At 45.5% G+C, this 16,716-nt stretch overlaps 1 protein-coding gene across 1 annotated transcript; it reads left to right on the top strand.

The window, feature by feature from the left end:
- The first annotated feature begins 575 nt into the window (after positions 1-575).
- Positions 576-7,568, top strand: LOC127315340 (protein ROLLING AND ERECT LEAF 2). Its single transcript, XM_051345837.2, has 4 exons — positions 576-1,943; positions 5,019-5,194; positions 6,016-6,239; positions 6,615-7,568. The coding sequence occupies exons 1-4, from the start codon at positions 755-757 to the stop codon at positions 7,405-7,407; spliced, it is 2,382 nt and encodes a 793-aa protein (XP_051201797.1). The 5' UTR covers positions 576-754; the 3' UTR covers positions 7,408-7,568.
- Positions 7,569-16,716: the final 9,148 nt, after the last annotated feature.

The following is a 16,716-nucleotide window of genomic DNA, read 5'->3' as shown; positions in this document are numbered from 1 at the left end:
CGAGCCGTTGGAGTTGTTGGACCTCCCTCCCTACCCCAACACGCCCCGAGCGAAGCGTCGCACGTGACGCGTGACGACGAAACGCCCGCACGCCGACGTGTGGGCCAGGAAGGTACGCGCCCCCCACGTGGCAGCCCCTGTCACGAGCTTTTCGCCGAGAGAGCTCAGCAAGGCATCGAGTCCCTCGGCGACCGTGGGACAGCTCCCCGAAAAGCAGAGGAAAAACACAAACAAAGTCGGGAAAAGAGTAGAGGTGAACACGGCGGACACTGCGGAAAGAAAAAGGATCGCCCCCGAAGTTTCCATGTATTTACGTTTTTACCGGCTATGGCTAGGCAGCGGCGCCACCCCATTGCCCCATGCCCGAGAGGAGAGAGGACAAGCACGCGCGGGGCAGGGCAGGCCACCACTGACAACGGTCCACACCATACCACATTGCCCGTCCGCTCTGCGTGCACCCAACTGCTCACTGGCGTGTAGGCCAGGAGCCATGGTAGGGCAGGGAAGTCAGTGGGCCGATGGGTGGGTTGCTGGGCCTAGGGTTAAACCCCCATCGACAGCGCGAGCAGAGCAGAGGTCTCTCGCCCGCTTGCTGCCGCGCCTCGGGACGAGCACCCACAAGCAACAACAGCCAGCCGCAGCGCAGGGGAACCAACAAACAACAAACTATTCCTAGATCCACGCCCACACTCCCTCGCTCTCCTCTGCAATGCGGTGACGGTGAGGAGAACGAACCAGGAGGAGCAGCGCGGAGATGGGGTGCGCGCAGTCGCGGATCGAGAACGAGGAGGCGGTGGCGCGATGCAAGGAGCGCCGCCAGCACATGAAGGCGGCCGTGGCGGCGCGCAACGCCTTCGCCGCCGCGCACTCCGCCTACGCCTCCTCCCTGCGCGACACCGGCGCCGCGCTCTCCGAGTTCGCGCACGGGGAGGGCGTGCCCCCGCCGCCCCCTCCCGCGCTCGCCGCGGCGGACCCCAAGCCCGGCGGCAGGCTCTCCGCCTCGACCGCGGCCGCGGCCCCTGCGCCGGGGCCGATAGACGAGGAAATGCCGCCGCCGCCGCCCATCGACACGATGCTGCCGCCGCCGCCGCCGCTGCCGGAGTTCTCCCCCTCCCCCGGGAAGATCCACCGCTCCATGAGCATGCCCATGCCGCCCAAGGCCGAGGCCCGGGGCCCCGCCGCCATGCTCCACACCGACTCCATCCGGGAAGAGGACGAGGTAGAAGAAGAAGACGAGGACGACGCCACCGACGACGACGACGCCCAACTCGACAACCGGCGCCGCCGGCTGCGGCACCGCCACCAGGCGCAGCCCGCGTCATCCCCGCCTCCCCCCGAAACCCCCATAACCCCCCAGCCACCACCCCCACCCCCGCCCCAACTCGACCCCAAGTCTGGGAGCGTCGACACCTGGGACTACTTCTTCTCCATGGAGGAGGGGATGGCAGCCTCCCTCGCCACCGAGGACGACGAGATCGTCCCAGACCCCGAGGACAACCACTACATCCCCGCCTCCCCACCCCCTCCACCCCGCTCCCCACCCCCACCCCCACCACCGGCACCCATACCCTCCTCCTACGACAACGACGACGAGGACGACGAACCCCGCACGCCGGAGATGGCCACGCCGCCGCCGACCCTCCCGCCCAAGCACCCCAAGAAGAAGAAGGGCAAGGGCAAGGCCAAGGCCAAAACCAAGGAGGCGCACCACCAGCACACCGAGTCCGCCCCCCCGGTCACGCTCGTCGCGGGCTGGGGGAAGCCCGGCAACGGCAAGGTCGCCCCCGCCGAGGCTGCGCCGCGGGTGGACCTCCTCCGGGTGCTCAAGGAGATCGACGACAGCTTCCTCAGGGCGTCCGAGAGCGCCAAGGAGGTCTCCACTCTGCTCGAGGCCAACCGGATGCACTACCACTCCAACTTCGCCGACAACGCCAAGGGTCAAGGTCAGTGCTAGCTCCATTCTCGATTTTGGATGTCTGTGTTAGGCTTAAGTGTGCTTGTTGTTGTGATTTTGTCATAAACATTTTTTGATTGATCTTTTGCGGTGATGGCGATGTGATGGATTCCTTGGTAGAGAGAGACGTCCAAAACAGCAACTGCTGCTACACAAGTAGATTGAGCTGTCCATGTCCACACCCCACTATCCCATTCTCCCAGCCGGTAACATGCCGATGCCCGGCTTGTTCTTCTAGCTGCTACTGCTAGCTACTGTTGGTAAAATTGGTCCTTTTCGAACTGGCATAAAAGAGGGTCTCGCCACAATTATTGGTCTGGATGCCATCATTGTTTATTTTGACTGTACATGTACGGATATCTCTCTCTGAACAAATGCACCCATTGGATTACACTCTTAGCCACCTGCGGCTTTGATATGACCTGTTCAATTTAAACTTTGAAGTGTTCTTCGTATTAGTGTCACAGCTTTGGTAAGGATTCAGTTTCTATAATACGGAGTATGGAAAAATGCGCCGATAGTAACAAAAACTCAGATAGAAAGTCAAGTGATTACCTGCTAGAAATTAACAGCAGAGAAGCAATGAGAGTGATGCCGGAAACTGCAACTTTTCATTGTCTAATGCTCAACAAAGCCTGGTCTTTGCCCTGTCTTGGTCTATTTTCTGTTTCATATCCAGTAATGTATTTCTAAATGATGAATATATCAGATGTATTACCATTGAAGAACCATGAGTGGTATGAACCATTTTGTCTTAGCCTTAGCACGTCAAATTTGTTTGAATTTTTAGCTGGGGATACACAATACTTTAGCAATTCAGCATGCAAACATTCAGAATTGAGGACTAGTGCTTTGAACTTGACATTTCAAATGTACATGTTATTGTGTTAGCGATGCACATGTCCTTAGTAATCTGCATAGGACCATATGCTTGCCCTCTATTATGTTCACACCGGCAGACAGACATTTTTTGTGCGTTCACTGAACACAAAAGTTAGCTCCTGTTAATGCTAATATCCTGCCAGCATCACCTTCTATAGTTCTGTTACATTAGGAGCACACAGCTTTTTTTTTTTTTTTTTTCCCTTTACATCTAACATAAGCAACTATATTAGAGATCCTAATCTAATTGTTCTGTACTGTTCCTTCAGTCCCAGCGCCAAAACTATATGTACGCGAACATGAAAATTGTGACGAGGGCTAGAGATTGTGGAGCCACTGGTTGGATGCTCGTTTGTTGCTAAGCTAAAAAAAACCCCTCCAACACAGGATTCCTGCCATTTGGCTTGCCTTTTCTTTTGTGCTGAACAGACCAGCCTGCATCGAGCCCTTGTCGCCAGTGGCGGAGCCAGGAATTGAATTGAGCCGGGTCGAACAAATAAGCTCTAATTTTTTTTTGGGGCAAAAAATCACATGTAATCAACAAAAAATGGTCCAAACAGATGCATTTGTCATATTTCACCGAGTAGAAGTACAAACTGACTAAGAATCAAGAACTAGATACAAAAGTGCTACGTTATGAGGAGATATTATTGAGCCAATCATCCCCTATCTTGTTTCGAAGATCTGATTTTATAATCTTCGTGGCCGAGAAAACCCTATCTACTGATGCTGTTGCCACAGGCAATGTCAAAGCTAGTGTAATAAGGCGGTAGACCAATGGAAATGTCAAATGATATCTTTTCTGAACCAACTTGAGAGCAAGATCACTCAAACTATCACAAGCTCTGAATTCAGGAGTTCTCTTCATGACATCAACATATATGTTTAGTTCATCAACCAATAGACAACAATCATGTGAAGAGAAATCAGCAGAGTATATGGTAGCAAGCTCAACTAGCATATCATTGTCAAAGTTGTTGAATGAGTCTCTAGGATCAAGGCATGAAGTGCACAATAATAGGCGTGTAGAAGTTTCAGAAAATCTGTGATTCATCTCAACTATGTTTTTGTCAAGCACCTCAATAAAGATTTGTACCTTGTAATGATGCAAGCAAGTAACCATCTTGCGGCGCCTGGCGGGAGCGAGCGAGGCCGGCGGGAGCGAGCGAGGCGTAGCGGCGCGTACGGGAGCGAGCGAGGCCGGCGGGAGAGAGCGAGGGCGGCGGGAGCGAGCGAGGCGTGGCGGCGCGTACGGGAGCGAGGGAGGGCGGCGACGGAATTGGGGATTAGGTCGGGGGCTCGGGCGTCGGGCTCTGTTTCCTTCGTACGGGAGCGAGCGAGAGCGATGGGGATTTTTTTCCCCCAAAAATTGAGCCGGGTCGGTTGCCCAGGCTCGACCCGGTGTTGGCTCCGCCAATGCTTGTCGCCGTAGTCGTTGCCCTTGACCTTGCTGCCATGCTTGACCACGACGACCAGACATGCTGTCCTAACATCTAAATTGAGTCCCATTTGACTGTGCAGTGGACTCACTTGAGATTGACAGGCAGGGTTAGCTTGGTTCTTCTGCTATACCCTGCAGCCTCGTACAGTGGTGGTGAATAGTAAAGTGAAGAGGATGTGGGGGACATGGGGACCCGTGTAAAATAATTTTAAGGCGGATGCTGAGGTATTGCTAGGATCAGAATAAAGATCAATATGAGTTAATCTGTTGGTTAGAGAGGTGGTTTTATTCAAGCACCGACCATGTGAGTGTCAGTGTTTTTAATGCAAATTTGACCTAAGCGAAGAGACAATAAGGAAAAAGCATTTTGATGTTCTCTGTTGCTAGAATAGATCAATACACTAAACTAGGTGGCAATGTATGCGAATTTCAAACTATGTCTGTTCTCATGTTCAGTCTCATGCATACATTCCTGTATATGCTGATTAATTTCTTTGAAGTGTGCTACTGAATAGGAGTGCTTAAATTATTTCAGTGGAATGCACATAATTTGGTTTGGTTAACAATAGCACTGTTAGCCCTGTCCATTCTTGGTATGTCATGAGCTGTTAAGTTACTTTGTCCATTGGATGTCATTCTAATGTGACAAAGTTTTCTGCAATATCTTGTCTGCAATTATTAAAACGATTTTAATAGCTATTTCTTGAATTTATTTTTAATTGTGGTTATTATATTTGACAGGGCATATTGATCATTCTGCTAGAGTTATGCAAATAATAACATGGAATAGATCGTTCAGCGGCTTGCAAAATGGTGATGATGGGAAGGATGATTTTGAAAATGATCCATCGGAGACTCTGGCAACTGTCGTAGATAAAATTTTAGCCTGGGAGAAAAAGCTGTATGATGAAGTGAAGGTGCATTTCATTCCTGTAGTCCATCATGACTGTCTTTTGCTTATTACTGGTTTGAACTTATTAATTCTGAGATTCTAATTAGTTTATGATGATTCTGAATTCGTACCGAAAGAAAACACCTTTGGAAGCTGAGATGATCCTCTTTATCTTCCTGAAGAGACAAAATAACTGCCACCTTCTACATCAAATAACACCCATTATTCCACATCAACCAACGTACTAGATGGTAGTTTTTTTTTTGAAGAGAGACATTCTGAATTTTGTGCAGGAAACGGACATACCAGAGATGTTGGTGTCTTGGCAGTGTGCTGATTTTTTTATAGTCTTCATTTGCTTTTCTAGGAGCACCAATCATGTTAGCAGTAACTAATTATACACTGATGGGGCATCGAAATTATTTTTACATGTTTATCTTGTGTTACATGCAATTTACACTTGCTGTAATGTGATTATTTTGTTAGCAGAAGCCAATTGTTTGAACCATAATGTCGTCAGTTTAGCTTCCGTAGCAATTGTTCTGATAATGACATGGACCAGGTGAAGTTGTTGAAAATCCTAGTTTTTCACTTTTTCAGAAATGGGAACAGAACAAATGTGATTCGCAAACAAAAAACACAACAAATGTGGCAATAAAAACACATCAAATTTGGCAATAACCTGGCCGTTGGTGCGAGAAACCTTTCTGAATGAAAACAGGCTTGAACTGCAAATCAGCTAAAGATCAATCAAGTACTGAATCAATTCACATTGTTCATGTTGAATTTTGCTCCCATTTCTTACCTGCCACCCTCTGATACACCGTATATGTCTCAATTGCACAGGCTGGTGAGATTATGAAGCTTGAGTATCAGCGGAAGGTTGCTTTGTTAAATAGACAAAAGAAAAACAATGCTACTATTGATGTTCTGGAGAAAACTAAAGCTGCTGTAACCCATTTGCATACAAGATACATAGTTGATATGCAATCAATGGATTCAACTGTGTCAGAGATCCAGCATCTCCGTGATAATCAACTTTATCAAAAACTTTTGGATCTTGCTGACAGGTAAAATTAGATGAATGTTGCTTGTTTGTTGCTCATCAGGATGCTACTGTCTTTCCAGATGTGCATTTAGAACCATAATGGATTGATCTACCAACTTGCCCACCTTATCAATTCTGCTAATACTGCTTCATGCATGTTGAAAAGTGCACCTAAAGGCTGTTCTCTTCTATAACCTTTCCCTAGTACTACAGTCAGTGAGTATAGTTGATCTATAGCAGGGGCATCAGCAGTACTTTCCTGTTTAGTATGGTTATAATATTTGTCATCACAGACTTGATTTTTTTAAGTTTATTTTCTTGTAATAAGCTGAATAACGAGATCTGGTTACACACAATACAAAACTCTAAAATCTTTATTTGGTACTCGTCTTTTCAGGATGGCAAAAATGTGGGAAGACATGCACATGCATCATGCAAACCAGCTGAAAACTGTGTTAGATCTCAAGTCAGCTGACATTTCTGATTCCAATATCGAAACAAGTGCACATCACCACAGCCACACGCGCCAGCTGCGTGATATTGTAGAGAAGTGGAACTTAAATTTTAGTGATCTCATGAGCCATCAGAAAGAGTACATAAATGCTCTCTACAGCTGGTTAAAATTGAACCTTATACCTATAGAGAGCAGCTTAAAGGAGAAAGTAGCATCGCCACCAAGGATGCAGCAACCTCCTGTTAAAGCTCTTCTCCAATCATGGAATGAGCATCTAGCCAAGCTACCCGATGATCTTGCCAGACATGCCATCATTAGCTTTCGGGCAGTCCTGGACACCATATTAAGTGTCCAAGACGAGGAGTTGAAACAGAAGGAGAACTGTAACCAACTTCGCAAGGAATACTCACGGAAAGCTCGGGCATTCGAGGACTGGTATCACAAGCACGGACAGCGTAGAACTTTTGATGATCCAGAGAGCGGCGAGGGGACGAGCCAAAAGGATGCAATTTCGGAGAAGAGATTCGCTGTAGAGAGCCTGAAAAACAAGCTGGATGATGAGGTTGAAGTCCATAATAAGTTGTCCAAGCAAGTCAGGGAGAAATCTCTTTCCATCCTGAAAGCACACCTGCCAGAGCTGTTCCGTGCTCTGACTGACTTTTCTAGTGCTTCTTTCGGCATGCACTCGCAGCTAAGATTGATGTCACTCATGCAGGATCAGGGTAGTCATAACTAGCTCATGAACATGTACAGGAGTTAGGCCTTGAAATGTTGTAACGTTTGTATTGTCTCCCTAGCCTTTTTGCGGTATGTGTAGTCGATCTTTAGATGAGAACAGTTAAGCATGGTGACCGTTTCGTTATTTGAATTATCATGGGAAGCGAGCTTCCAGAATCATTTTGGTGCTGGACGACTCATGTTAAGTTGCATGTGACAGATGGAACTCTTCTGCCAATTGGTTGTTGACATATTATCCAAAGTTCGCTGGGCACATGGCTGGTTAGAGGTAAATTCAGTTTCCAGTATACTATTGGCAGATACGAATAGAAGGCCCTTGCCGCCGGTGGGGTACTGGGTTTCACCGACGTCGCTTATGCCGAACATGATGCTGATGGAGCGAGGAAATCAAATGCATATAAGTAAAACTCACCCTTCAGGCTTAAAAAGGCTTGGAAGAACTTCCACCAAAAGCTTTGCCTTCATGCTTTAGAGCTCATCCTTCGAACGTATCATTCACACGCTTGTACATGCAAGCAGCATAATCTACTCGCCTTGTCTAGTTGTCTCCGTGGCAATCTGCAGCTCGTTGCAATATCCACGGTGCCAATTAACTCGTGTACCTGGAGCTAGTCGGAACTGGGAATTCAGCTGGCCAGACATTAGTCTGCTTAAATGGCCCTGTGAACTATAGCTGGCCAAACCTGGAGATAACGTGGACTCGTCTTTGACTGTCAAACACATACCTGACACTTATTATGGATTGAATGAAGTAATTGGTTCAGAAGGACCCACGATGTACACAACTATGGTTATTTATATAAAATATTTGAAAAGACCCTAGCTAAATTTTCCTAATCCTTGTCAGCTTGATTATGTACTAGAAGGATACCTCCCGCGTCGCTGCGAAAATCATAGTCCCTTCGATCCTTTCTAATTGACTCAATTTTTTTTAACAGAACATGACGCTTTATTGATTAAACCACATCAATACAAATAGTTCCCCGGAGAAATTCCAGAACAGAATAAAACACACAACTAGAGTTTACATTATTGCTAAACGATGTGCCGCTTCATTGAGAGCTCACTTCACATGTCAGAATATACTAAATCTGAGTCAATTAAAAAAGATTGAAGGGAGTAGAAGTTATGTAAAAGTATCGAAGCAGTATTTTAAATATAAAACATATTGTTATGCACTTATGTTGACTGATTTGTGAAAAGGCGAGTGCTTCCATAGACCCCCAACGTCGAACGGTTATGTTGAGCGGACCACAAGGACGATCCAGATTACTCCGCGGCGAGGGGCAGGATCGTCTTTTCAACTTCGATTTGGGTATAGAAAGGCCCGCTCCAAAACCCGCAGGACCCGTTAGCCGAGGGGGTACGCGTATCACCGCGAGAATATGTACGCGCCCGTACCTCTTCCGCCTCTTCCCCGTACAATACCGTCCATCTCTCTTCCGCGTACACACGGGTCCACACAAGGGTCCACGCCCACGCGCACAGTCCAAAAGAGTCGCCTATTTTAACCCCACTCGGCCTCATCCCTTCCCCACCATCCCCATTTCTGGCAAAAAGCAGAGGAGAGAAAACTCTAACCCTAGTTCGACCAAAGCCTCTCTTTCCACTCCCATTTCTTAGTCGAAGCACAAATCCGGCCATGGACATGAACTTGGCCGCGGCTGCTGCTGGTTTGGACGGCGGTGAGGGAGCGGTTGCGGCTGCGGGAGCGGCTACGGGAGCGGCTGCGGGAGCGGGAGCGGCTGCGCCTGCGCCTGCTCGTGCGGTGGTGGATGGCGGAGCGGGACCGGCTGGTGCTGATCTGAGCGGTGGCGCTGATGCGGTGGCTGCTGCGGAGAGGGAGGCGGCGTACAAGGAAATCGACGCCTTGTACGAAGTCAGCCAATACGTCGAGCCCTGCGAGGTAAAGCTCTGTCTCCCCTCTCAGATCTGGTAACCGCTGCTATGTCGATGTATTAGATGCGCGTGGATGCTATGTCGATCTGGTAACCGCTGCTGTGTCCGCGAGTTCGTCGAGCCCTGCGAGGTAGATCTACTCCCTCTGTCCACAAATAAGCGGATGCACGTGGTTTAGAAGAGACCATAAACTTTTTGTAAAAAAAAAACCCTCATTCGTTCAATCATTTACCTCTCCGGATATTGCTGAAGTTTTAGCTGTTCGACAAGCGGTGCTGATAACTAGAGATAAGGGTTTTTCAAATGCGTGTTCGTCACTGATTGCTTGGCCTTGATCCAGCGACTAAACTCCACTGTGCATGATCGGTCTCAGCTAGGTGGGAGTGTTGGTAAAGGACATCAACCTAATGGCTGCAGACTTCTCTGTTGCATCTTTTAGCGTGTTAAACGCTCCAATTATTAATTAATCGGCACACATTTTAGGTAGATCCTGTAGTCTAGCGTCTTTAGGTTTTATTTCCAATTATATGCTCCGACTTGCATCCGGAAGACCCTTTGTATTGATATAAGTTATTAATCAATAAAGTGTTGTATTCTGTCAAAAAATTTGCTCATTAATCAAGAAGATGCTTTGATTTAGGTGCTTATAAATGTTGTGCATGCTAGTAACCAATAAACAACATTAAGAAACCACATAACAAATAAGGCTACTTATTCTGGGCTCCAGTGAAGAACTATTTGTTCCAAAACACATAACAAATAAGGCCTGCTTTCATTTAATTTGCTAATTAATCACATCCTATAATTACTACTTGCCCCAATGCATGCCTCTCTCCTAATTTTTAGATTGGGTGAAATGCTTTCTTCACATGCACTGAGCTAAAATGATGATCCACTTGCCCTCTTTAATAGAGGCATTTAAAGGAAAAAAATCAAAACAAGCTGCTGATTGGTTAAAGCGGTTCAAAAGTGAAAGGTTTCTTTTTCTAACAATGTTTTGTAGAAATTGTCACAGCATGAAATGTATGTATAAATGAACTTTGGGAAAACAAAATTTACAAACAACGAATCATGAGGAAAAATTGGAATCTATGGGCAGAGCCAATTCGGTGCTGTGCCCCTGATCCTGCAAAGCTAATAAGGAACACACATTTGTCTGTAGTACTATGATGGGAATTGTTACCTACCTCTCATTATTGTTAGCTACCTCTCATTATTGGCGACCAATTGTAATAGTTCTATGTTCCAGATGAAGTATGTTCCAGGTGAGGCATATCCAATGTCTCATCGGTTCTAATTTTCTTGTAGGATTATTCCTCATGTGTTGTCTGTTTTGTTCAATGAAATGAATACTGTCCTTGTATTGGTTTACTGTCCTTCCATGTATATATGAAGCACATGACTAACTAATTTTATTTGCAGTACAACACAGATGATGACGTCGACGAGGACAACTTTGAGTCTTACGTGCAGAGGTAGGTCAAGGGTTTCGAGTCTCGGATTCTAAAGACAATGCGTAGGGGAAGGCATGCTTGCCCCTTCTGTCCCTGCAAGGTGAAGGACGGCTTGCTGAATTCCCTTGAGATGCATGCTATGGACACTCGCCACAGCGCCCGCGAGTGGCAGGGCAAGGCTGACCATGAGGCACTTGCAAGGTTTCTACTGGGTCCGCGCCTTCCCCGTTCCGGCAGGATCCTCAAGAGGCGTTGCAACATGTGAACCTACCATGCATGCCTCAGCCCGATGCCTCGCCGCCGTATATATGTTATGTCCCTTTGAGCTTATGTCTGTCTGGTTGTAATGGATAACTAAGAACTTTTACGTTTAATGTGTGTATGTAGAACTTTAAGTTCTACTTATGGAATGTCTTAGTAGTAAGAACTTATATCTCCAGTGTTATGCATGAATGCCTTGTTTAGATAAATGCTAGTTATAACTGTTATGCATGAATGCCTTGTTTAGATAAATGCTAGTTATAACTTTTATGCATGAATGCCTTGTTTGTTATTCTTTTATCTAGATAAATGCTAGTTATAACTGTTATGCATGAATGCCTTGTTTGGTATTCTCATGCATAGATTGTTTTTCACATAGACTGCTCAGTCTCCGTAGCCAATCTTGTTTAATCCCTCGATAACAAAGTCATTGCCACGTATAGATGTTAGCTAAAATCAACAAGTTTGATTACCATAGAAGCTACGGGTAAGAAAGGAGTAAAAAATAGTCACATATTGGTAGAGTTGTGAACCCTTAACAAATAGTCACATATGAGCTTGAGGTAAAAAATAGTCACATATTTGTGTACTTGTGATTATTTCGACGTTGACTAAATAGACCATATCCCATTCTGTGTTAAGTCTCCTAGGGTTCTCACATGAAATAACCATGCACTCAGTTGGACTCACCCTGGCAACCCCATCCACATCCACATCCATCCACTTGATTTTGGAATCCCCATCCACTTGATTTGCCCCAAAAGTGCATGTTTTGGCCTAAAACCCTATATTTGGGGTGTCTGGGTGCAACTCACCATGTTCTACCCCATATTATTCATATAGATGCCAAGGGTAGGAGTGTGGGGCATGCAATGGTGCATCCATGTGCCAAGTGTGGCCTCACCCTGCCATCCTCAGCCACTTGATTTGTCCCAAAAATGCATGTTTTGGCCTAAAACCCTATACTTGGGGTGTTTGGGTGCAACTCACCATAGTCTACCCCAGATTATTCATGTAGATTCCAACTTTTTTTTGGCATTTTTATTTCAATTTCCACAAACTAATACATAATTGGGAACGTGGTTTACACGAAGACATAATTAGGAACATGGTTTTCCACAAACTAATACATAGTTTGAACCATGGTTGACACAAACAAAAAATATTGCAAAAAAACTAAACCTAACTAGGCCATGCATCGAAGGTTTCATGTGTTCGCTGCCAAGAAAGAACACTCGAGGGCACACCCAGTCACCGAAACTGGAAAATCCAGCTGGTGACGGCGCCCCTGTTGGTTCTTGCGAGGGAGAACAGACAGAAACCTCGATGCACGTATTCGCTGCGAAGAAACAACACTCTTCATCAGTCGTCCTCCTCGTCGGTGCTGTCGCCGTGGTTGTCGTGCTTGTCCCGGCGGCAGCGCGTCTCGTCGAAGACCTTGACGCTCATGTCCCTGTCGCCAAAGTAGGAGAACAGGAGGATGAAGCCGGCTTCGAGGCTGTGGTGGCGCGCGAACTTCTCCCAGCCAATGTGGAGGTACATCTTGCTGTGTGCGTCGTAGATCACGTCAACGATCCACCGGTAGAAGCCGGACGAAGCCTCCCGCAGATGCATCGTGCCCGGGCGGTCGTCGCCGGCGACGTAGACGGCGAAGGAGTCAGGCAGCCTCTGGATGCCGCGTGGGTCGCCCTTGAGGACGAGGAGGAACTCGAACAGCACGGGCCCCTCAACGTCCATCTCCGGCGATGAAGCCGACGGTGTGGCAGGCGACGGCGAGCGTGTAGCTCTGCCGCGGCCACGACCACGACCGCGAGCTCGGCCTCCGCCTCTCCCACCCATGGCGTCGACTCTTGTTGAGATGGTGGCGGCTAGGGTTGGGCTAGGGTTTGTGTGTGAGAGGGATGATGACATGCGGCCCTTTTTATAGGCCGGAGTGAGCCGCGGGAGCGGTGGCGCTCATTAACGCCGGCACGCAGTGCTAGGCGCGATAGTTGGATAATATTCCGAACATTTAATAGGCCGGTTTGTACTAAGCCCATTAACGTGGAGCATGGACGCGGGGAAGGAATACTCATGGCCCATCTAGCAGGGTTCTCTAGTTTTCTTTTGTTTTTTTCCCAACTCGAATTTAACTGAAATTTAATAGTTTATTTTCACAGAAATTCAAAAAATGAAAAAACCTTCACACTTCATCTTAGAATGGATACGAGAGTGTGTGCAAAAATTTCTGGAGCGTTTCTCGAAGGTCGAAAAATCCACATTCTTAGAAACGGAACCGTTTGGGTTACATCAAACCACTTTTTGTAAGCTAGTCGATTTTTCGACCTTCGAAAAAAAATCCAGTTTTTTTTACCCAATATGTCACACGTTTTTGTGAACATAATCCGTTGGTTAAAACTTTTTTTGAATTTTTTGAATTTAACCAGATGTGCTGCAGATTTATTCAAATCAAAACTAAAAAACTTTTCAGTTAGGCCGAAAGACATGTAATGCGGTTTGTACTAAGCCCATTAACGTGGAGCATGGACGCGGGGAAGGAACACTCATGGCCCATCCAGCAGGGTTCTCTAGTTTTCTTCTGTTTTTTTCCCAACTCGAATTTAAATGAAATTTAATAGTTTATTTTCACAGAAATTCAAAAAATGAAAAAACCTTCACACCTCGTCTTAGAATGGATACGAGAGTGTGTGCAAAAATTTCTGGAGCGTTTATCGAAGGTCGAAAAATCCACATTCTTAGAAACGGAACCGTTTGGGTTACATCAAACCACTTTTTCTAAGCTAGTCGATTTTTCGACCTTCAAAAAAAATCCAGTTTTTTACCCAATATGTCACACGTTTTTGTGAACATAATCCGTTGGTTAAAACTTTTTTTGAATTTTTTGAATTTAACCAGATGTGCTGCAGATTTATTCAAATCAAAACTAAAAAACTTATCAGTTAGGCCATCAGACATGTAACGTGGTTTGTACTAAGCCCATTAACGTGGAGCATGGACGCGGGGAAGGAACACTCATGGCCCATCCAGCTGGGTTCTCTAGTTTTCTTTGTTTTTTTTTCAACTCGAATTTAACTGAAATTTAATTGTTTATTTTCACATAAATTCAAAAATTGAAAAAACCTTCACACTTCGTCTTAGAATGGATACGAGAGTGTGTGCAAAAATTTCTGGAGAGTTTCTCGAAGGTCGAAAAATCCACATTCTTAGAAACGGAACCGTTTGGGTTACATCAAACCACTTTTTCTAAGCTAGTCGATTTTCGAACCTTCGAAAAAAAATCCAGTTTTTTACCCAATATGTCACACATTTTTGTGAACATAATCCGTTGGTTAAAACTTTTTTTGAATTTTTTGAATTTAACCAGATGTGCTGCAGATTTATTCAAATGAAAACTAAAAAACTTATCAGTTAGGCCGTCAGACATGTAACGCGGTTTGTACTAAGCCCATTAACGTGGAGCATGGACGCCGGGAAGGAACACTCACGGCCCATTGATACGTCCATTTTGCATCACTATTTTATATCATAATTTACTGTTATTCCTTGATATATTTTATATTTAGAGATGATACTTATGTTATTTCACCTATTTTGCATGTTTCATGATTATTGGAGAATTACTTACCGGAGTCAGGATTCTGCTGGAAAAAGCACCGTCAGGATACAATATTTCTGAAGATCAACAATTGACGGAAAATATACCGAAGCTCCTATTTTTCGAAACGACGGAGCCAACCAGAAGGGGAGGCCGAGGAGGGCCACCATGGGCCCCCCCATAGGCCGGCGCGGCCACCAGGCCTGGCGCGCCGCCATGTGGGGAGGGGGCCCATGACCCCCCTCGGCCGTCTCCCTTTCGCGTACTTCATCTCCAGAGAACCCTAAGGTGTGGGGGGACATTGAGAATAGACACAGCCGCCTCTGCGGGGCGGAGAAACACTAGAGAGAAAAGAGCTCTCCGGCAGGCTGAAATCTGCCGGGGAAATTCCCTTCCGGAGGGGGAAATCGTCGCCATCGTCACCGTCATCGAGCTGGACTTCATTGGATCATCATCATCATCATCATCATCTCCACCGCCGACACCATCATCTCCACCGTTGCACCTCGTCTCCGCTGTAACATTTAGGGTTGAATCTTGATTATTTCATAGGGGAAACTCTCCCGGTATTGATTACTCCTTGTTATTGATACTATTGAGTGAAACCACTGAACCAAGGTTTATGTTCAGATTGTTATTCATCATCATATCACCTCTGATCATGTTCCATATGATGTCTTGTGAGTAGTTCGTTTAGTTCTTGAGGACATGGGTGAAGTCTAAATGTTAGTAGTGAACTATGTTGAGTAATATTTAATGGTTTGATATTTAAGTTGTGGTGTTATTCTTCTAGTGGTGTCATGTGAACGTCGATTACATGATACTTCACTTTTATGGGCCTAGGAGAATGCATATTGTATTCGTTTGCCAATTGTGGGGTTGCCGGAGTGACAGCAACCTGAACCCCCGTTGGTATACCGATGCATGAGGGATAGCAGGATCTCAGAGTTTAAGGCTGTGGTTAGATTTATCTTAATTACTTTCTTGTATTTGCGGATGCTTGCAAGGGGTTTAATCACAAGTATGTATTAGTCCTAGGAAGGGCGGTGCATTAGCATAGGTTCACCCACACAACACTTATCGAAACAATGAAGATTAATCAACTATATGAAGCGAAAACACTAGACTAAATTCCCGTGTGTCCTCAAGAATATTTGGTCATCATAAGTAAACAAACCGGCTTGTCCTTTGTACTAAAAAGGATTGGGCCACTCGCTGCAATTATTACTCTCGCATTTTACTTACTTGTACTTTATTTATCTGCTATATCAAAACCCCCTGAAAACTTGTCTGTGAGCATTTACAGTGAATCCTTCATCGAAACTGCTTGTCAACACCTTCTGCTCCTCGTTAGGTTCGACACTGTTATTTATCAAAAGTACTACGATACACCCCCTATACTTGTGGGTCATCACCCATCCAGCAGGATTCTCTAGTTTTCTTTTGTTTTTGTTTCAACTCGATTTTAACTGAAATTTAATTGTTTATTTTCACAGAAATTCAAAAATTGAAAAAACCTTCACACTTCGTCTTAGAATGGATACGAGAGTGTGTGCAAAAATTTCTGGAGCGTTTCTCGAAGGTCGAAAAATCCACATTCTTAGAAACGGAACCATTTGGGTTACATCAAACCACTTTTTCTAAGCTAGTCGATTTTTCGACTTTCGAAAAAAATCTAGTTTTTTTACCCAATATGTCAAACATTTTTGTGAACATAATCCGTTGGTTAAAACTTTTTTTTTGAATTTTTCGAATTTAACCAGCTGATGTGCTGCAGATTTATTAAATAAAAATTAAAAAACTTTTCAGTTAGGCCGTTAGACATGTAACGGGCCAATGCAAGCGGAGAACACTTCGGGCTAGTAATAGGCCGATTTGTACTAGTCCCAATAACATGCGACGTTGTGGAGATTGGACGCGAGGAGGGAACTCATGGGCCATGGTTTTATCTGTCAACTTGTTTTCGCCTGAATTTAACAGAAATTTAAAAGTTTATTATCACAAAAATTCAAATAAATAAAAAACTTCACAATTTGTCAAACTTCGGAAACGAATAACTTTTACCTAATTTCTTTCTCTTTTTCGTTTAAACACAGAT

The sequence above is a fragment of the Lolium perenne genome, chromosome 1, assembly GCF_019359855.2.
Source record: "Lolium perenne isolate Kyuss_39 chromosome 1, Kyuss_2.0, whole genome shotgun sequence".
Classification (NCBI taxonomy): Eukaryota; Viridiplantae; Streptophyta; class Magnoliopsida; order Poales; family Poaceae; genus Lolium; species Lolium perenne.
This window is presented reverse-complemented; position numbering and strand designations above follow the sequence as displayed.

Bases quoted from the DNA above. Each gene is read 5' to 3' on its own strand.
- LOC127315340 (XM_051345837.2), top strand. From the start codon at position 755: ATGGGGTGCGCGCAGTCGCGGATCGAGAACGAGGAGGCGGTGGCGCGA. The intron at 1,944-5,018 runs GTCAGTGCTAGC...TATATTTGACAG, and splicing joins CGACAACGCCAAGGGTCAAG to GGCATATTGATCATTCTGCT. The intron at 5,195-6,015 runs GTGCATTTCATT...TCAATTGCACAG, and splicing joins AGCTGTATGATGAAGTGAAG to GCTGGTGAGATTATGAAGCT.